Source organism: Archocentrus centrarchus, unplaced genomic scaffold, assembly GCF_007364275.1.
Source record: "Archocentrus centrarchus isolate MPI-CPG fArcCen1 unplaced genomic scaffold, fArcCen1 scaffold_45_ctg1, whole genome shotgun sequence".
NCBI lineage: Eukaryota > Metazoa > Chordata > Actinopteri > Cichliformes > Cichlidae > Archocentrus > Archocentrus centrarchus.
The window spans coordinates 1728265-1750311 of NW_022060271.1; the positions used below are offsets into that span (position 1 = coordinate 1728265).

A 22047-nucleotide genomic window follows, 5' to 3' on the forward strand; every position below is an offset into this window, starting at 1 on the left:
CAGCAGATTGGAGGTACTTGCTAAAGCATCCTGCAGTGTGAGAACTGAGTTTAAAAAGGTGACTGTAGTTCTGTTAGTTCCTTGAAGACGTTTCATCCCAAAAGACTTCTTCAGTCCTCAAACCCAATGATGGACAGACCCAGGTATTTTTCCAAGCTCCAGAGGCTACTATGACCTGGATGAACCCACACAGACAGAAGTGAATTTAGTTACTGACAAACTCCAAATTTAGGAGCCACAAAGCCAAAGGAAATAAATGTGTTCTTGTCTTTCTCACTTAGACCTGTTTGTGTCTGTTGGCTTATCGAACCTCAGGATACCTCACACCTACTTCTTTGTGCTGCTCCTTCAGAGGTCATCACCACCTTCATCCCAGCGTCCTCCTCTGTCACACCAACCCTCTGCATGTCCTCCTTCACTGCATCCATCTTCTCTGAGGTCTTCCTCGTTTCCTCCTGCCTGGCAGCTCCATCTTCATCGTTCTCTCTTTAATGTCTGTTTGTTTTCCTCGGGACTCTTTTCTCTGGACAATTGTCTTCAAACATTTAGAAAAAGAACAACTTCCATATGTAACTAAGCAGGAAGGAATGAATGCATTATTTCTTCTTATTAATGTTAACAACACACCTTCAGCTGACATGGCTGTTACGGTTTGTGGAAACCAAAATATGATTTTGGTCTCAACAGTTCAGTAAATGAATCCTATCTTATCAGGATATTTCCAAACAGATCCCAGAACTTAAAGGTTCAAAGGTCAGTATGAGGCTGCTTATTAAACAAACACTTCCTCTGAAAATGGTCAGGTACAAGGACGAGACTGAAAGAGTGAAAAAGCAGCCAAAGAACAACAAACTGCAGAAAGTCCAGAAAATTCTTGCTTTAAAAATGAAAGAAAGTGAAATAAAAATGAAAGAAAGTGAAATAAAAATGCAGGTCCAAAAAAACTGATTGAAAGAGAACTGAAGATGACAGTGGGAATGATAGTTATGATAGAAGATTAATGTTCCATAAAGAGTCTCCTCCATCCTTTTTCCCCTCACAGTGCCTGGATCATGTTAGAAAACACAGAACAAGAATGACTGTGATGGACAAACATCATATTCAGAGGCATTTAGACAGTGAATCCCTGCTGCACACAGTCAAAGTTCAGGGAGCTCAGAGGAATTCACCTCTGCACAAACACTCAGCCTGCAGTTTATTTAGTGACTGCACAGCAAAAGCTGAGGTTCTTATGGAAAATGAAGGCACTCATGAAGCATACATGTCATTCACAGGAAAGAGAATCAGGCTGAGAAAAAAAGAGGTGTAAAGGTGAGTTCCTGTAAAACCATCACCAAGATGGTTGTATGTGAAACCAGAGACAGCTGCAAGAAGCTGTGATAGAATGTGGTTGTAGAGATGAGGCCCGTCAGCAGCAGTGATGGGAACATAAAGGAATGAAAAGAGCAAAGACAACATGATGCAATAAGGCTGGAGATGATAGCAACCAAAGGACAGGTGAGGTCAGAGGGAGTGATGCTCTGGTCTAATAAAATCATAGATGTTCCTCACACGCTGCAAAGAGGACGTTTTCTGTATTGATGCCACAGGAAGCCTCATCAAAACAAGCACATACAGCACATTTTTACAGAGATGGACTTGGAGGTAGAAACACCAGGAAGGGAGGCTCACCTCTCCTTTGTAACATGTGACCACACACCTGCCTCTGCACAATGTTTCTAAATGCTTTTCAAACAGACCACATGAGACAGTATGGACAGAAACATCTCCCTGATGGAGCTCCATGGGGCTCATGCAGGCAGTTTCAGTGCTGTTAACCTGACCTCAGCGACTTACTACATTAACTGGTGAAGGTCCCAAAGACTTTAATCACCATATACTACACTGAGGTCTCAGCCGTGGAAGGAGAAAATCCAAATCTCTGAGCAAAAGCAGAATTAAACCCTTTTTTCCTCAATGTCTTCAAATCAATACCATTTTCATGATGATGCTCATTTTATTGCATTCCCTTCTCAGCAACCCCGACAACTAGCCTGCCCTCGGCACATCGACACACCACCATCCAAAGCATCAATCCAGCACAGCAACACTGACAAACAGCGGCTGCAGGTCCTCAGAGGGAGAGCCCAGCCAGGAGATGGAGTTTCACTCTCAGCACCTTCACTGAAGATGATTTGGAAAAGAATACATCAACTCAGAGGTCCACTTTAGACTTAGTTCATGCAATCAAATGCACATTAATGATTTAAAATGCTACAAAGGGATTTTCTTTGTTCCATTCTGTCTGTCACAGATGAAGTGTACCTATGATAAAGACTGCAGACCTCTCCATCTTTGTAGGTGGGAGAACTTCAGCAGTGTATAGATACTGATTTCTACGGTGGCCCTGAGAGGCCAAATGCACTGCAGTGTAAGAAAACAGCAGCTGCAGCTACAGCTGCAGACCCTGAACACTGCACAGGTATATTTTTAATCTCCCTGTTATTTGAACTTGAACTCGTTCTGTAAGCTAATAAAATGATGAAGGCGAGAATTGATCAGCTCGTTAGTGTTTACACTATGTATTAAACTATAATGAAATGAAACATGAAATAATCTGTTTCTAGTTGGGGAATTATGGGCATCTGCTGTGACAGATAAATGTCTGAAACAAGCTCTGACTTTAATGAAGCAGAGTTGTTTTATGTAAAGGATGTTCATATGGTTTTCAGTTATCATGTTTGCCTTTGGATCATGAGCCAAAATAGACCAATAAAGGATCTTTATGGTCTCTCCTCCACTTCCCTGCCTTTCCAGGAAAGTCAGTTCTTTGAGTACCGTGAAGGAAAAGAGGCAGAAAGAAGGATGTTCTGAAAATGCAAAAAGATATCAAACAGTGAAGGTAATAATCTAAATGTTGGAAAGTGAGGCTGTTTTCTGACACAATCAAACAGTTTTCTAACATGTGACCACCATTTTTTTCTGATATGTGATCTATGAACTAAACCAAGACGGGCCTGAGGCCCAAAGAAGGAAAACACTACCATTAAATGTTGGGGCAAGTCGGTCGTCTGAGAAACTTTTGGGTGCTGCCGTTAAAAAAGTGAAAGATTTCAACCAAGATGTGGAAGCTGGAGAAAACGTCCTGCTGTGCCCTGATGGCTCTCAGGGAAAAATACTCCTGGCACACCTTTTACAGTTCAGCTCTCCAAAGAGGAAAAGCTCAGCAAAGAATGACACTGTTTGTCTGCACCCTGAGGGCTTCATGTCACAAAGTGAGCATTAAATAGAACTGGCACCATTGGAGTTCTCTCTTTTACTGTCTCAGCCATCCACTGTGCAACTATATCATATTCTTGTAGATAATAATGCTGCATTTCCATTTCAGAGTTAAATGAACCATTACATGTGCAGTTTGTTATTGCAGTGAGTTTCTTTATGCTGCAGGTTCAGAATGCTACAGGAGCCCAAAAAGCATCCACCTCAGCAGATCATACTTCAGCTTATTTCTACAAGTTAGTCATAATGTTCCATCACAGCCTTTCATTTGTATTTTCAATGCACTATAGAAATAATATGGTCAGAGACACTATTTTGAATTAGTGAGGTTCTCTATCTAATAACTCTGATCATAACATTTCTGTCAGCTTCAAATACTGCAGAGCCAGAACTGAGCCAGACTACCCATTAAATTTACTGCAGTTATCTAGTGTTTGTACTTTTACTTCCACAGTACACAGTACTCCTGTCATCACTGACAGCAGTTCTTCAGAGCTGAGGGAGAGGACTTTCCAGAGGAAGGCAGCAGATTTGATATCTCAGAGTACAATAAACACATAGTTGTGACTCTGGGATAAAACATGTATCAATATGTATTGGCCATAAAACAATCATATATATATATATATATATATATATATATATATATATATATATATATATATATATATATATATATATATATATATATATATATAAAACCATCCTCTGCAGCTGTTGCTCTGATCATAAACACATTCATGCAGAAGGATTCTGAAAAGTCTGTTTACTGAGGATTATTCTGAAGATTCATGTTTGCTTTCTGAAAATGACTTTAAAAAGTAGAAAAAGACAACAAATAAAACACAACTTCCAAATGAATACCAACAAAAAGCTTGAAAGCACAAAGAGGAAAAGGTTTCAATATTTCCTTGAATCTCCAGTGATGAAGCTGATGGACTGACGCTGCAGATCATCTCAAATCTGTCTCTGAAGATGAACCAAACTTCCTGCAGCAGAGTCAGCATGAACACAGCTGATGTCTGTGATGGAGCCTGCAGAGGCTTCAGATGGTCTACATGCAGCTCCGACTCTGCCGTGATCAGGAAACTCTCTGATGTTGGCTTGGTGGAAGAGGTTTTGGACACAGGTGGACCTACTCGAGAACTTCTCACCCTTTTGATGGCAGCAGTAAAAACAAGAAGAATATTTGAAGGCCAAATCCCTCACATTTGATAGCAAAGCTACTTATTTTTTCCCACAGTTTTTCCAATTCTTAGAACTGGTTTGTTATAGTGTCATATTTTTCCTTTAGCTGCAGATGAAAATGAATATTTCCATGTTGGAAGAATGATCACAGTGTCCATGGTTGATGGTGGTCCAGGGCCACGCTGCCTTTCCCCAAACCTCTTCATGGACCTTGTTGGCAAAGACATTTGAGGCTCCAACTGATGAAGCAGCAGATGAAGAAACCAAGAATAGAATAGAATAGAATAGAATGCCTTTATTGTCATTATACAGGATGTACAATGAGATTGGAGGGCCACTCCTGTTCAGTGCCATGTAACAGAAAATCAAACTCTCTAAAATGAAAATAGAAATATTATAAAAATATTATAATCTAGTATAATCAATGTGATCAAGAGATATACAGAAAATAAACAATGTGTAAAATATACAAAAAATAGAATGTATAAAATATATACATACATACCTACATTGGTGCATCTGTACATTGTAGGAAAGTAAATGCGTGTATACATATAATAATGAAGATGATGAATATTGCACTAGTGAATGAATACTGGATATTACACAATATAGGAAGAAGAAGAAGAAGAAGAAGAAACAGCCTTTATTGTCCCACAGAGGGGAAATTTGGGTGTAACAGCAGCCGCAGTTATTATAAATATAAATAAAGATATAATAATTTACACTATTAAGAAAAGAATATATATAAAATCAACAAACAATATTGACCTTAATACTACTAATAATAACACTATATACAATGTACATGATGTGCCTGTGTGTTGAACCTTAACAGGCCGGACTATTTACAGTATATTATATATTATCCTACATTGTGTAGGCTATTGTGGTTTTTGTTGGGAGCAGTGATGGTTATAAAGTCTTACAGCTGCTGGGAGGAAGGATCTGCGGTAACGCTCCTTTGTGCATTTAGGATGCAGCAGTCTGTCACTGAAGGAGCTCTCCAGCTCAGCAACAGCTTCATGCATGGGATGGGAGACCTTGTCCATCAGTGATGTTATTTTGGTCAGAGTCCTTCTGTCTCCCACCACCTGCACTGAGTCGAGAGGACATCCTAGGACAGAGCTGGCTTTCCTGATGAGCTTGTCTATCCTCTTCCTCTCAGCTGTAGACAAGCTGCTGCTCCAACATACTGCTGCATAGAAGATGGCTGATGCCACCACAGAGTCATAGAAGGTCTTCAGGAGTGTCCCCTGCACTCCAAAAGACCTCAGCCTTCTCAGCAGGTAGAGTCTGCTCTGACCCTTCCTGTAGAGCGCATCAGTGTTATGAGTCCAGTCCAGTTTATTGTTTAGGTGAACACCCAGGTACTTATAAGAGTCCACTATCTCAATGTCCACTCCCTGGATGTTCACCGGTGTCCGTGTGGTGGGTCTGCGCCTGCGGAAATCCACCACCAGCTCCTTGGTTTTAGCGGCGTTGATCAGGAGGTGGTTCCGCTGGCACCAGTCCACAAAGTCCTGAGTCCACTGTCTGTACTCTGAGTCATCCTCACCTGTGATGAGGCCAACTATGGCAGAGTCGTCAGAGAACTTCTGCAGATGGCAGCGTGGGGAGTTGATGGAGAAGTCTGCAGTGTAGAGGGTGAAGAGGAACGGTGCCAGCACAGTTCCCTGTGGGGCCCCCGTACTGCAGACCAGCCTGTCAGAGAGACAGCCCTGTGTCCTCATGTACTGTGGGCGGTCAGTGAGGTAGTCCAGTATCCACTCGGAGATGTGGTGGTCCACTCCTGACAGTTCCAGCTTGTCTCTCAGAAGTCCTGGCTGGATGGTGTTAAAAGCACTGGAGAAATCAAAGAACATGATCCTCACAGTGCTTCCAGGCTTCTCCAGGTGGGTCAGAGCTCGGTGCAGGAGGTAGATGATGGCGTCATCCACCCCGATGCCAGGCCGGTAGGCGAACTGCAGCGGGTCCAACGAAGACGACACCATGAGGCGTAGATGGTTGAGGACCAGCCTCTCGAGGGTCTTCATTAGATGCGATGTCAGGGCTACCGGCCTGTAGCTGCTAAGATCCTTTGGATGTTTGGTCTTTGGTACCGGTACCACACAGGAGGTCTTCCACAGTTGTGGTACTTTCCCCAGCTTCAAGCTCAGGTTGAACATGTATCCCATGATGCCACACAGCTGATCTGCGCAGCACCTCAGGAGCCTGGAGCTGATGCCGTCTGGACCAGCAGCCTTTCGCACCTTGATCTTACGTAGCTCCTTCCTCACATGATGAGTTGAGAGGGACAAGATGGAGGTGGGGGATGGGGGTTGTGAGATGGAGTCCTCAGAAGTGAAGGGGGTGGGTGATGGCTGAGAGCTGAGAGGTGTGAGGTCCCAAGAAGAAGAAAGGTTGGCAGTCATTAAAGATGGTGGGGCTGACAGCAGGGGGGACTGGGCTGGGGGAGGGGTGGGTGGCTGGTCAAACCTGTTAAAGAACTGGTTCAGGTTGTTAACCCACTCTAAGTCTCCCACAACCCTAGGGCTTGGTTTGTGGCCTGAAATTGAGTTCAAACTCCTCCAAACCCCACTGATGTTGCTCTGCTGTAGCTGGTCCTCCATCTTCTTCCTGTAGATGTTTTTTCCATCCCTGATTTTCCTTCTCAGATCCTTCTGCACGGCTCTCAGCTCCTCCTTATTTCTTGATCTAAAGGCTCTCTTCTTCTCCTTCAGGAGAGCCTTTATTTCGGAGTTGATCCAGGGTTTGTTGTTTGAAAAACACCGTACCCTCCTGGTGGGCACAGTGTTTTCCACGCAGAAATTGATGTAATCAGTGATGCAGTCCGTGATGCTGTCGATGTCCTCCCCATGAGGGGCACAAAGCTCTTCCCACACAGTGGAGCTAAAGCAGTCTCTCAGAGCTTCTTCAGTCTCCTCAGACCATTTCTTCACTGTGTGTGTCACAACTGGTTCTCTGTGTACCAAGGGTTTGTACACAGGCTGGAGATGAACCAGGTTGTGATCTGAGCCCCCCAGGGGAGGCAGAGGTGATGAGCTGTATGCCTCCTTGATGTTGGCATACAGTAGATCCAGTGTGTTGGTATTCCTGGTGTGGCAGGTGACATACTGGGTGAAGGTGGGGAGAGTGGAGGACAGGGAGACGTGGTTCAAGTCCCCTGAGATCAGAAAGAGGGCCTGTGGGTGCTGTGTTTGGAGTCTGCTGGTAGTAGCATGGAGGACATCGCAGGCTGCAGCAGCGTTAGCAGAGGGCGGCACATACACAGTTATCACAATAACATGTGAAAACTCCCGAGGAAGATAGTGCGGTCTCATACTAACAGCGAGCAGTTCAATGTCCTTACTGCAGAGCGTCTCTTTGATGGTTAGATGTCTGGAGTTGCACCGTCTATCGTTCACAAACACAACCAGACCCCCGCCCCTCTTCTTACCACTCTCCTTGGTTCTGTCGGCACGGATCAAATGAAAGCCGTCCATGTTTATGTGTGAGTCCAGGGTTAGCTCGGTTAGCCATGTCTCCGTCAGGCACATGAGGCTGCTCTCCCGGTAGCTCCTTTGATGTCGTGTTAGCGCCGCCAGCTCGTCCACTTTGTTGGGAAGAGATCTCACGTTTCCCATGATGATGGACGGGATGACGGGCCTGTACCTTCTCCCCTGGCAACGACGACCTATGCCCGCACGTCTCCCGCGTCTCTTTCTTCTCAGTTCGCGGGGAATATCGAGTCGTTCTGCAGGAGTAGGCACAGCGGAGCTCCCGATGGAGATCAGCTGGTCCCGAGAGTAAACAATAGGAGCGTGGCCACTCTCGCAGTCTCCAAACATAAACACCATAAAAAGGGTAAATAAAAACAAAGTTTTCCAGAAAAAAGTCTGCTCCATCATGAGGAAAAAGAGCAGAAGATACAGAAACACAAAAACACATCTAATACTAAACAAAATGAGAAAAAACACGGAATTAGTGCGGAGCTGCTGAAACTGGCTGCCTGCTCGCGCGGCGCCGGAAGTTAAGCAAGTTAGGAGTGATAGATATTGTTCAGTATGAATAATATAATATTGCACAGTTACAGTGGGTGAGTGTGTGAGTTCAGGGTGGTGATTGCTCTGGCGAAGAAACTGTTCTTGAGTCTGTTTGTTCTGGCTTTGATGCTCCTGTAGCTCCTGCCAGAGGGCAGCAGGTCAAACAGGTCGAAGCCAGGGTGTGAGCTGTCCTTGATGATGTTCCTGGCTCTGCTGATGCAGCGGGAGGTGTAGATGTCCATCAGGGAGGGGAGAGGGCAGCCAACGATTCTTTGTGCTGTCTTGACTACCCTCTGAAGCCTGACCCTGTCTGCCTCAGTGCAGCTGCCGTACCATACTGTGATACAGTATATCAGCAGGCTCTCAATGGATGAGCGGTAGAAGGTCAGCAGCAGGTTTGAGTCCAAGTTGTTCTTCCTGAGGACCCTCAGGAAGTGAAGTCGCTGCTGAGCCTTCTTGATAACAGCTGTGATGTTATCTGACCAAGAAAGATCAGCAGAGATGAGGACACCAAGAAACCTGAAGGTGTGGACCCTCTCCACACGCTCGCCGTTGATGTAGAGGGGAGCTGGGTCAGTCCTGTGCTTCCTGAAGTCGATGATGATCTCTTTGGTTTTCATGGTGTTCAGTACCAGGTTGTTCTCTGAACACCAGGCTGTCAACTTCAGGACCTCCTCTCTGTAAGCTGCCTCATCTCCCTTTGAGATGAGTCCGACCACTGTGGTGTCGTCAGCAAATTTGATGATGAGGTTGTTATTGTGGGCCGGACTGCAGTCATGGGTGTAGAGGCAGTACAGGAGGGGGCTCAGCACACAGCCCTGTGGGGAGCCAGTGCTCAGTGTGTGGGTGGAGGAGAGATGGGGGCCAAGTCTCACAGTCTGGGGCCGGTTGGTTAAGAAGTCCTTGATCCAGGAACATGTGAGAGGGGGGAGGCCCGGGGTGTGCAGTTTGGTGGTGAGAATATCCGGGATGATTGTGTTGAATGCTGAGCTGTAATCCACAAAGAGCATGCGAGCGTAGCTCTGCTGCTGCTCCAAGTGGCTCAACACAGAGTGGAGAGCTACAGCGATGGCGTCCTCTGTGGATCTGTTTGCACGATATGCAAACTGATGGGTGTCGAAAGTGGGGGGCAGATGGTCTTTGATGTGCTGGAGAACCAGCCTCTCAAAGCACTTCATGATTACCGGTGTGAGGGCCACAGGGCGGTAATCATTTAGGCTGGTGACAGATGACCTTTTGGGCACGGGGATGATTGTGGCTGTTTTTAGGCAGGGGGGGTGACTGCTATGGCCAGGGAGAGGTTGAAAATCCTGGTGAGAATCAGGGTGAGCTGGTGGGCACACGCTCTGATCACCTTGCCAGGTACTCCGTCTGGTCCGGCAGCCTTCCTGGGGTTCACTGCCAGGAGCACGCGCCGTACCTCATGCTCCTGGACGGTGAGTGGGGTGCAGCCTGGTGGGGGGGGGCAGGACTGGAGCAGATGGGTGGTCCTGAGGTGTCTCAAAGCGAGCAAAGACACAGTTAAGTTCCTCTGCTAGTGACACACTCAGGTCTCCTGCAGTCACATCACAGCCTCTGAAGTTTGTGATGTTCTGAATGCCCTGCCACACCTCCCGTGTGTTATTGCTGGACAGATGGGACTCTATTCTCCTCCTGTAGTCCGTTTTGGCTTTTTTAATTCCTCTTTTCAGGTCAGCTCGAGCAGCACTGTACAGAGCTCTGTCGCCTGACCTGAAGGCAGCATCACGGGTTTTGAGGAGTGAACGGACCTGGCTGTTCATCCAGGGTTTCTGGTTAGGGAAAACCCGGATGTTTTTGCTAACAGTCACATTTCCGATACAGAACTTAATGTAGTCCAGTACCGTCCCTGTGAATGTTTCTAGGTCCTCGTGTTCGAATAAGTCCCAGTCTGTGTATGCAAAGCAGTCCTGTAGGTCGGAGAGTGCTCTCCGTGAGGGAGTTTGGAAGGCTGGGATACTGAGGAGCCTCAATGAAGGGAAGCAGCTGCATTTAGTTTGGCTTCTAAACTGAACGTATGACTGCATGAAAGGATTGTTGATCACAGAGTGTGTTAGACTGCACTGGAACAGAGTGAAGGATGTCACCTCAATCAGTCTGTTCTTTCAGCCCAGTTAGAAACAGGACTCTGAAATGTCTCAGATTATGGAGTCAGAATTTCCACTGTGGAAATATTTCCACAGTCCAAGCCCTCATCATTCTGATAGACTGCTGAATGTGAAAGAAGTAAATACATATATCTGTGTTTGTGTTTTGATTCTACATAAAGGATGCAACATCCCTGAATGAGCTGCAGCCACTCTCTGAAACCCCCCCAGCTCGCTCCAGCCTGCAGGCTGCTATCGATTCATGAGGACACTGGAGGAGAAGAAGAAGGTAGCAGCTGATCACATTCAGCAGGACTTCATCTACTGAAACCATCTTTCCATCCAGAGCTGGGACCTTCATTACTAATGAACTTCTTTGGTTTCCAACATCCATCCACCTCCCAGTAATAACAGAAACCAATGTGCAAGAGCTGTTTGAGGAGGGGGGGCTCTGTCTGACAGCAGGATGTGTCTCAGCTGGGCAACAACGCTGGTTTGATTCTTCCACAGTAGCTTCTGTTTACTTGTTGAGAGTGAGATCATGCTGTGGCTGAGGGGAAACCACCTTAATAAGAACCATCGAACTCATCGATTTTCAAACAGGACTGTTTGCTAGCTTCAGAGGGTCGAGCGATGCTGGATGTTGGAGCAGCATCCTTCACTCTTCTCCTCGTTCATGTGCTACACTGAGACCAGGCTGACAGCTGATGCTGTGGAGGACATCTTCCACATGCAGATCAGTCCACCTGGCAGCACCAGGAGGAAACAAGAGGACTCAGCTGCTGCAGAGACTTCCTGTGGAAGCTCTTACAGCTGCTGGGAAATGTACAAAGCAGCTTTATTATTAAGTGTAAGGGCACATTGTTGTCACTTTATTCCCATTAAATCACTTTCTCCTTCTTACCTCCCCAGGGAAAAATGGAAATCCGTCTCTGGAGAACATCCTCATGTTTGCTGCTGGACTGAGGGAAATTCCTGAGTCAGCAGGAATTCAGCCAAAGCCACAGCTTCTGTTTGAGGCCACACTTCCTGTAGCAGATGTTGGAGTCACAGTTATGAGGAGTTTGAAGAAGCCGTGGATTATGGCATCCACAGCTCTCCTGCTTTGGACTTCATAAACTCCACATCTTGTTGCTCAGAAGTTCAACCTCAGCATTTATTGACTTTATTTTATAAACCCTTCCATGTTATTAAATTTGATCCTGAATTTGTGATGAAACATTTCAAGAAAGCCTCTAAACAGAGCACATGAAGATCGGAGCAGCTCAGGAAATCAGAATATCAGGATTTATCATTTCAAAAACATTCATCATAACTGGCAACATTTCCATCAAATATTTATATCTGTCTGAGTTAAACGAGTGTGTCCGTCCATGTTTGCTGTTCCAGCATTGAAAGCACAGTTCTTCATACAGTAAAACACATGGTCTTCTGCTTTCTTCAGGTAGGAAACCGACCCAGTCAAAGTTTACAGGAGTTCAACAGTTTAAACTAAAGGAATCGTTCTGGAACTCATTTGGATCTAAAGCTTATATTGTTAAAAGTCACGAGCTCCTTATGTAGGACAAATTCATGAGCCTACAAGAGAGATGTTTGATATTCATTTTATTCCCTTGGGGACTTTGTTAATTTCATTACCTGACAAAATAAAATAAAATAAAATAAAACAAAATTAAATAAATAAATAAAAGAGAGAGACAAGTCCTTTGTCTGATTTTTGTAAAGCCCGATGTATGAGCCCCAGACACATAGGACTGATATGTACTCAAGCATAAACACTTTGAGGGCGTGAGGTGTTTTGAGGGTGAAATAAACTCTTTTTATTGATGAAATAAACTTTTGATGATGTAGTAAAAAGTGGCATTTGGAAAAAGAACCTTATTATGAAAAATAGTTTTAAGAGAGAGAGAAAAGGGGAGGGGGAGAGCTGAACCACAGAACCCAGAAGAGCCTGGTAACTGGCCTCTGTTTCAAGGACTGAGGGCCTGCAGAACTGACTTCAGCAACAGGCCAGTGTGTTTTTTCATATCATTCAAACTCCTTTGACAAAAAAACTGCTTTCTAAAAATTCATACACACGTTTAATTTGTCTTCATTTATAGACTATATAGCCTTATACTTTATTTTTGGTGTTTGGTGTCAAACATGTCTATTTGATTTCATTCTCTAAAGAGACTTGGCAACAGACTGACCTGCACTTAGTGGGATACATTTATGGAGTTGGCTTTTGTTGAAGTTATTCAATTCAATTCAATTCAATTCAATTTTATTTATATAGCGCCAAATCACAAAAAAACTGTCGCCTCAAGGCGCTTTGTATTGTGGGTAAAGACCCTACAATAATACAGAGAAAACCCAACAGTCAAAACGACCCCCTATGAGCAGCACTTGGTGACAGTGGAAAGGAAAAACTCCCTTTTAACAGGAAGAAACCTCCAGCAGAACCAGGCTCAGGGAGGGGGGGTCATCTGCCGCGACCGGTTGGGCTGAGGGGAGAGTTATTAAATGAAGTTATTGAGTTTGATTTATCTTGGACTATTTTGGAGTATTTCTGGTGTTAAATATAATGACTGCTTGCTCAGTTGATAAATTTATGCTGCAGTTTGATGAATTTGTCTGACAAAAAGACCCAGAGTCACATGAGATTTTTGCATCAGCAGGTTTGCTGATTCTTCTGGCGTTGGCAAATTCATCTTTACTAATTAGTGATTTATTACTAGTTTAAACAAAATATACACAATTAATTGATTAATTAAACAAATAAATAAACAGCTAAATTTATTAATAAGGGGGGGGGGCGAAAGCAAAAAGGAATTTAAGAAAAATCTTCGATTTTAAGTTTAAACAGAAGAATAAACATAGCTGTTATAATGTCTGAAAAAGACATCAAAGATATTAAAATAATCACTCCAATTGAAGTGGTTCAGCAAAGCAACCCTTTGATTAAACCACTTATTGTAAAGATATCAAACAAATGGTCTAAGCGATGGTCAGACTTGGAAAAACCTTGGCCAAAAATAGGAACCAGGGTTAGAATAGCTTTGGATTTTACATTATCGTTTAGTTTTAGTTAATTTTTACTTTCTTTTCTTTAATTCAGTTAGTTTTAATTAGTTTTCAGAGCGGTTTTGCTCATGCAAACATATTTGTTCCTGTTTTTTCACTTTCTTCATTCCCTGACAGTTTTAGCAGCTCCCTCCAGGAATTTGCTGACATTTGTGAGTCCTTGTATTGATTGTTCCTGATTGTTATTCTCTCACTGATAAAGTGGCCGGAAACGCACAAGGACTAAACAGGTTTATTACAACGTTGCGGCTGCGTGGCAGCGACAAATAGTCACATGAACACCAGATCACGTGGGTTCAGAGCGGTTTCCTTGTGTGGCTTCTCAACTGGACTTTGATGTTGCTGTTTTTTCCTCACTGAGACGTGTTCCATACATTTTTCATCATTCACAACAAGACGCTCTTCTATCTGTATTATCGGACTCAAAGAAACTCCATACGGGACTCTGCCGCTTTCTCAGCAGACCGCTGCCATTACTTTAAGGACCAGCTCGGTGAGCACAGCAGGCAGGCGCACAGCTGCCCGACGGCGCTCCCAGCTTCAACTCAGAGAGCAGAAAATGATCAGTCCACAAGGCTTTGAAATCAAATGACAGACAAGAAAAGGAAGGTCATTTTATCTATAATTTTAGTTAGTTTTAGTTAGTTTTTGAAACTCACAATACAGTTTTAGTTAGTTATGTTTTTTCATTTTAATTTTAGTTTTTATTTATTTCAGTTAACAATGTTTTTTCAATTTCAGTTTTCGTTATTTCGTTCGTTTTCGTTAACTATAATAACCCTGGTAGGAACTCTTAACCCGGAAGTGATCAATATCATGCAGGTGCTTGTGTCCACCTACAAAGCAAATCAAAAGAAGGGAAAAGCAGGACAAAAAGACGAAAAGAGAAGAGACAAGTGGAACTGTTTGACATTGAAGTACAAAACTTGATACAAGCCATGAAAGAAGACAGAGAAAAAAGCCTGAAAGAAATTGAGAAAACTAAAAAACAAACAGAGACACTGATGGCACAAATTAATACACCCTTCTCACATATGGCTCCAGTTACAAGCCCACCTCCATATGAACAGAAAGTGAAGTTTGAAGACATATACCCACAGCTTCCTGTACTCAATCAAGATGGCAACTACCACACCAAAGATGAAAACGATCGAATAATTGAAGTGGGACAAGCCGAGACAACTTCAAGCTTGAAGATTAGGAACAGAAGGATGGAAGAACAAGAAGATGATGAGGGATGCGACCTGGAAAGAACTGTGGGTGGATATGATCCTCAAATCAGGTGGATACTAATGAAAGCAGAAAAGAAAGGAGGAAAGATGAAGAAGAAAGAAGACAACACTTCAAAGGAGAGTGTGGATGGAGATAGTGATGAAGAATGGGAAAGCAAAGGTTCTTCTTCAAGAAGGTTCCTTCCATCTGCGTCCAGTACAAGAATTGAAGAGGACAGACAGAGGACATTATGAGACATTGAAGTATGGATGAGTGTTTGTCCGACCTAGACAAAGCCACCACTTCAATAGGTCAAATTGCTCTGGAGAACCAATTAAAGGAGCTGAAAGTACAGAAGAAGGAGCTCGTGAAAGGAGGACTTCAGAAATCAGTAATGACATTATGTCTAAGGTAGAGAAAAATGCCTGAGAAGATGTGTCCAGTAATTATAAGAGGACAGACAATGGAGTACAAGCCCTGACAGAATACGGACATGTCAGATATACTTGAGAAGCTCCCTACCCTTCAAGATGGTGCTCATCCATGGATTTCAAAGCTGGAAGAGATAATGGTGGGAACACAGCCAGCTATGGGAGATATGAAGAGACTTTTGTCAAGTCTCCCTGGGATACCAGCAATGGAGGAGGTTCTGCAGAAAGCAGGTGTCACGGTCCTGGTCCGGTGGCCCACTGTTTTCTTGTTCTTTTGTTTTGGTCTGTCGTTCATTTCTAGTTATGTTTGTTGTCAAGTCTTCATCTCTGTGCCCTTCTCCCACTTCCTGTTTTATTTTAGTACGTCTTGTTTCTTGTGTAGTGTATTTGGTTTTGCTTCCCCTTGTCTCGTCAGTGTCATTGTGTTCAGCTGTGTTACCTGCTGTTTCCACTTTCCCTCTTATCCCATGATGTATTTAAGTCCTGTGTTTTCTCTGCTTTTTGTCGCGTCGTTGATGTTGCTGTGCCTGTGTGTTCCGGTCTACCTTGCTTCCTTTTTGTGTTTAGTTCTTCATCTGACTCCCTGTAGGATTTTGTATTTTGTTTCTTATCCATCCCAATAAACACCTTTTAAGTTACGTCAGTATCCGGAGTCCTGCATCTGGCAGCAGCGACCTCCAAGCCTCAGTCCCAGTCAGCTGTAGCTCCAGCTCTTCCCCTGTCTCTCCAGTCTCAGTCAGCTGTAGTTCCAACTCTTCCCCTATCTCTCCAGTCTCAGTCAGCTGTAGCTCCTGCTCATCCCCAGGTGCTCCAGTTTCAGCCAGCTCCTGTAGTTCCCGCTTGGTCACAGTCAGCCACTGTAGCTCTCCCTCGGACTCCCGCTCAGTCCGAGCTGCCAGGGGTCCCCGCTCAGTCTGAGCAGTCAGGGGCCCTGCTCAGTTCGAGCATCCCGTGTCTTCAGGGGGTCCCGCTCAGTCCGAGCATCCCAAGTGTCCCGAGTCTTCCGAGTGTCCCGGGCCTTCCGAGTGTCCCGGGTCTTCCGAATCCCCGACCATCCTGGGCTCAAGAGAATCTAGGCCAGCTAGGGTTCGGGAGAGTCTCTGCTGCATGCCACACGGCCGGTCCCTAGTCTCGCCACATCGTTGCCACCACCACTGGGAGCGCGGTCAGCCTCCTGCCTTGCTACGTTGTCACCAGCGCCGCTAGGAGAGCGGTCGGCCTCCTGTGTCGGCTCCTCGTCACCACCGCCGCTGGAAGCGCAGTCGGCCTCCAGCCTGCCTCACCTCACCGCCACCACTGGGAGCGCAGTTGGCCCCCTGAACTGTCTGGTTTCCGCTATGGTTTTCCCAGTAAACCCCCCTGAACAGTGTTGCCTTGTGGCCTGTTTTTGTGTTTGGACTGTTTTTCTGGCCTAGTGCCACCGCCTTTGGTTTCATGTTGTTGTTTGGACTATGTGGCCTTTTTTTTGTTTTCCTTGCCTCGTGCCCTCCGTCCTGGTCCCCCTCCTCCCAACTTGGTCTGGTTTTTTTTTGTTGTTTTTGTTGTGGCCGTCGGGGGCCGGAGGATGGTTCAGGTGACCCTGAACCATCCCTTAGTTATGCTGCTATAGGCCTAGTCTGCTGCCTAGTCTGCTGGGGGGTTCACATAATGCACTGTTTCTTCTCATTCACCTTATTTACTTTGTTTATACTCCACCATACATTTAATCATTAATTGATATTAATCTCTGGCTCTCTTCCACAGCATGTCTTTTCTCTCCCTTCAGCCCAACCGGTCGCGGCAGATTACCCCCTCTTCCTGAGCCTGGTTCTGATGGAGGTTTCTTCCTGTTAAAGGGAGATTTTCCTTTCCACTGTCACCAAGTGCTGCTCATAGGGGGTCGTTTTGACTGTTGGGTTTTCTCTGTATTATTGTAGGGTCTTTACCCACAATACAAAGCGCCTTGAGGCGACTGTTTGTTGTGATTTGGCGCTATATAAATAAAATAAAATTTAATTGAATTGAATTGAATTTTAGTACGTCTTGTTTCTTGTGTAGTGTATTTGGTTTTGCCTCCCCTTGTCTCATCAGTGTCATTGTGTTCAGCTGTGTTACCTGCTGTTTCCACTTTCCCTCTTATCCCATGATGTATTTAAGTCCTGTGTTTTCTCTGCTTGTTGTCGCGTCATTGATGTTGCTGTGCCTGTGTGTTCCGGTCTACCTTGCTTCCTTTTTGTGTTCAGCTCTTCGTCTGATTCTCTGTAGGATTTTGTATTTTGTTTCTTATTCATCCCAATAAACACCTTTTAAGTTACGTCAGTATCCGGAGTCCTGCATCTGGGTCCATCTCTGCTTGTCACACCACCTGACATGACAGCAGGACTCAATGAATATGTGAAGACCACAGCAAATGATGCAGACCTCTTTGCTGCAAATAGAGGGCGGATGTGGAGAGCTCTAAGAGACACATTTCCTATTAATATACACCCAGACAACATCTTTATTGAACCATTGGGACAGGAAGAAAATCCAAGAGCGTATGGGTCTAGAGCCCTTCAAGTTTGGAGGAACGTTACTGGAAACGATCCTGACTTGAATCAAATTGAACAATCAATTCTAAGAACCAAGATACAGAAGGGATTACTTCTGCCAGTAAGAAGTAAACTGGCAGAAGTAGTTGGCCTTGGGAACATGGAGAAAGGAGTTTACACAGACCACATTGCTCACCAAGTGGAATTGTACCATAAAAAGCAGCGTGACCAAAAAGAGCAAGACCAAGAGACACTCAGAAAGCTCAATCAGATACAACTGGGAGAGAGTAAGAGGAAGGAAAAGAAGCAAGCTGTTGTCATTGAGAGTCAGCTTCCAGTTAACCAACCAACAACTCAAATGCAGTCAAATCAGGCTGAAGCTCAACCATTTCAGTCTTCATCTGTGGCTCCAGTCATCTCTTATTCACAACCAGTTTTATTCCAGTGCAGTCTTGGAGAATAAGAGGATGAGGAAGTCTAGGACGAGGAAGCGGAGGTATGTTTAACTCAAATTTAAAACGAAGGGTGTTACAATTGTGGACAATTTGGTCATTTGGCTCAAGAGTGCAACAAAGTAGGAGGAAACTTCAGAGAAAATTTCAGAGGAGGATTCAAAGGCCCACCAAGAGGATCCAGGGGACCAGTCAACCCTTACACGGGGCTGGAACCAGGATTTTAGGGATGCCCAGAGATTCTGAGTGGGAGGTGTGAGCTGGTAGCATCAGGACCAGAGAAAGATTCAACAATAAAGGTGGAAGTGAATAATCACCCATTGGAGATGATGGTGGATAGAGAAGCAGATTTCACCTGTGTGAGACCTGAAGATGCTACACACCTCCCCATGACTGGACAATATGTGAGGACAATCGGATTTGAGGGAGTAAAGCAGCAGGTTCCTCTTACTAAACCAATTGAGGTCTGCTATAAAAACCTGAAGACCACACTGCCCATACCACTGCATGAAAAGTGGGTTTTCGACAGTTTCTTGTATGTAATATTGCCGCGCGCCTTGAGCTTTAGGGCTCTCAGCAGGAGGCTTTGGCCAGAACAGTAAACTGTAGGGAAACTGCCGTGGACTCTCTGTGTCAGTGCTCCCTCAGCTCCCCCCTCTCCTCAGGTCTAGGACAGGCTCTCATATGTAAAGAAGGTTTCTGTGAGTCATACAAATGCAAATCAAGTACTCACCAGTGGTCACCAGTACTCATCAGAGGTCTACCCCTCCCAACAGTTGTAAGCAGCATATTTTTATTTTGAGATATATATAATCAAATTTACATTATCATCTTTTAAGCCTTTTTCCATTACAATGTGACTACACATAAATTATACAGTGAAACATTCAAACAAGACTAAACTCAGAAGAAGTCATTCTATTTTATAAATTAGTATTATCTAGTTGGAAATATACTTTTGGACGTTTTCAGCTTTTGTCCCTTTTTCCAATAAGGCTGTGAGCTTCTGTCTGTGAGCTTCTGTCTGTGAGCTTCTGTCTGTGAGCTTCTGTCTGTGAGCCTTTGTCATGGAGTTTTTTGTGAACCCTGAACTTTAGTGGACTGAGGGAGATAAACAAAGGCTATAACTTGATTTTGGTGACACTACAAGCATTATTTTCATTGAAAAGCAAACTCAGTTTTCAGTCTAATTCACTGTAACAGAAAGTCTGTCACACCATCATCCTCTCCTGTGCAGTGGCTTCCCAGCTAGCATTGAACATTCAGACAACATCCCATGAACGCTGCCATAAACGTTCAGTGAATGTTCACATGCATTAATGACATTAACGACTACCAAGGCAGATGGAATAAGAAAACATATAAAGTTTTATTTTGCTATACATGGATGTACATAAGAGATATCAGCAAAACCTTCATGAGAAAAATGTAAAAAATAAATAAATAAATAAAAATGTTAATGCAACAGTCACCTTCTCAGTTGTCCTGCTTAAACAGACAGTGGATGTGTGTCTTCCAGCTCATAGGGGGTCGTTTTGACTGTTGGGTTTTCTCTGTATTATTGTAGGGTCTTTACCCACAATACAAAGCACCTTGAGGCGACTGTTTGTTGTGATTTGGTTTCTTATTTTTATTTCATCTTACAGGAAGCAGTTCGCGGCCTGCACAACTCTGAATCCAATAAAAGCCGGTATGATCCTCTGCAGAGGTAAGAATCAGAAACAAAGCAGCAGTATTCAATGTGTGGAGGAGAGAAGAACTTAAAATGTTTTTACTCTTATTTATTTTCACCTTTATTTTCCACACACTGTGTTCGCCTCACAGCGCGAGTGTGAGTGTTTCTAATGCGTGGACTGTGATATAATTGTGTGTAAGTATCTATTGGTGTTGTTTGTTTGTGTGTGTGTTTTTTTTGCCTGAATATTGTTTATGTATACACTGTGTTTACACTGTGTTTATTTACAATGTACAAAAATGTTTTCCAGCTTCTTGAAAAACCTACAGACGGTTCGCCGCAGCTTCCGCTACAGTCAGCCTCACGGTCCGGAAAAGGCGGCAGCCATTAAAAACTCTGCCCGGTGTCGTGCAAGAAGGAAGCCGGTAAGACGTGTTGGATTGTTTTGTTGGTCTGCTGTATTTGTGTAGTTAGTTTGGAAATGCAGTTTTATTTTTGGAAAATATTACTTATTGTTTTTTTTAACTTTATATAAAATCTGGCTTCTTCTGAACAACCCAAAATGTCTATAAAAAGCAGTGGCGGCCGTGCATTTCACACCTAGGCCTTCAGTAGTGATCCGCCTGAATCCCTCCACCCTCAAAAACTATTTTATGGCAATAAAAACATCTTTTTATGCAGAAATGCAGTAGAAAGAGCTGTTGCATCGCAGATTGAGAGCTCATGTAGCCAGAATAAATGCATTTACCGAAGAAACAAACCCAAGGTGCACAAGTCTGCTTTTACTGCCGCTACAGCTGCGACACATATAAAAATGCATTGATAACAACCTCATAAAATTATTATTAAGAGAGAAACATTTTAGTCATCGTGACCCCGAAATGAAAGTTCCTGCTTGCCACCCCCCCCCCCCCCCCCCCCCCCCCCCCCAAAAAAAGCCAATCTAGCAGTCTCTTTAAGATTTCCCTATTATTCTTCACCTTTACGTCGTGGAGCTCCGCTTCCCTGCGCACTTGCTCGCTCAGCTGATCCGCTCTGGTGTCCCCGAATGTTTTGCTTGTAAGTGTCCGGCAGTGCTTTGGTGTCTCGTTGCTGCCTCGGTTAGGCAAGTCAAATTTACAAACCCAATGTGGCTCCAAACACCATGTCGATCAGTGGCAAACAACAAGCACTCCCAGCAAAACAATCTGCAGTGTTCCTCGGGGCCTGTGAGCCAGTGGTACCGCTCGTAATTAGTGGACTGAAAGTGGTGGACACATCCTTTTCCCGGTTGTGACAGGCTTGCTAGCTTCGGAGTTGCCCGACCTTTCTTAATGATGTCCAGCTCTTCTTGAAAAGTCCGTCTTGGCTTTGGCAATAAATCTGCAACCAAATCCATTTCTTCTCCTTCAGCCATTGTGGGTCGACAAAACAGCTATAAAATCAACACAACCATATTTTTGCTTGTGCAGCTGGCTACAGATGCAGTTTGCTAGCTCTGGCTAGTACACTGACTATCCAATCAAAGTGTATGAATATGCTGACGTTACCGTACGCCTGCTAGAGGGCCTCGGTGTTGCCAACTCATAATCTGATTGGTTGATCAAACTGTTTGATCGACACTTATTTTTGTGCTACGGGGCCCACAGAACTGATTATGAAGGCCTCCAGGCAGATTTCTTTGACCCTGGCAACAAATGATGGCTGAAATGTGATTGGTTAAATGCTTTAATATGAAAATACACGTCTGGAAACAGCGTGACCACAGGAAAAGCTGTGAAAGGAACCGTACAAACCATTTGGAATAATTTAACAAGTATTGATGGACAGAATATAATTAACATCAGTCTGTGATTCAGATATTTTTTAGGCCAGCAGAGAAGGCCTTGCAGGCCCTGACGGCCCACCACTGCACTGCATCACCTTTTTATTAAAAAGGTGATGCAGTGCAGGTGAAAATAATTAACATTGAATGTTTATAGTTTCAGCAGCTGTAACATTTGGGACCTAAAAGATAAAAAGTGTATAATCAGTTTAAAGGTGCCTCAAGGGTTAATGACCAAAATCACTGAAGTACTTTTATCAATGTTAAATGTTTTCAAAGTACTTGTTCATTTGTCTTTTATTCACAGGATGCAGGAGTTGG

General features: G+C 44.2%; 1 protein-coding gene across 1 annotated transcript in view; it reads right to left on the reverse strand.

Moving 5' to 3' along the window:
- Positions 1 to 452: 452 nt before the first annotated feature.
- The window catches only part of LOC115777263 (nuclear factor 7, brain-like), a 32502-nt gene continuing 10907 nt past the window's right edge, over positions 453 to 22047 (reverse strand). Inside the window, exon 3 of the mRNA XM_030725106.1 lies at positions 453 to 535. Coding sequence (XP_030580966.1) covers positions 475 to 535 — 61 coding nt within the window. The 3' untranslated portion in view covers positions 453 to 474. The remainder of the gene's footprint in view (positions 536 to 22047) is intronic.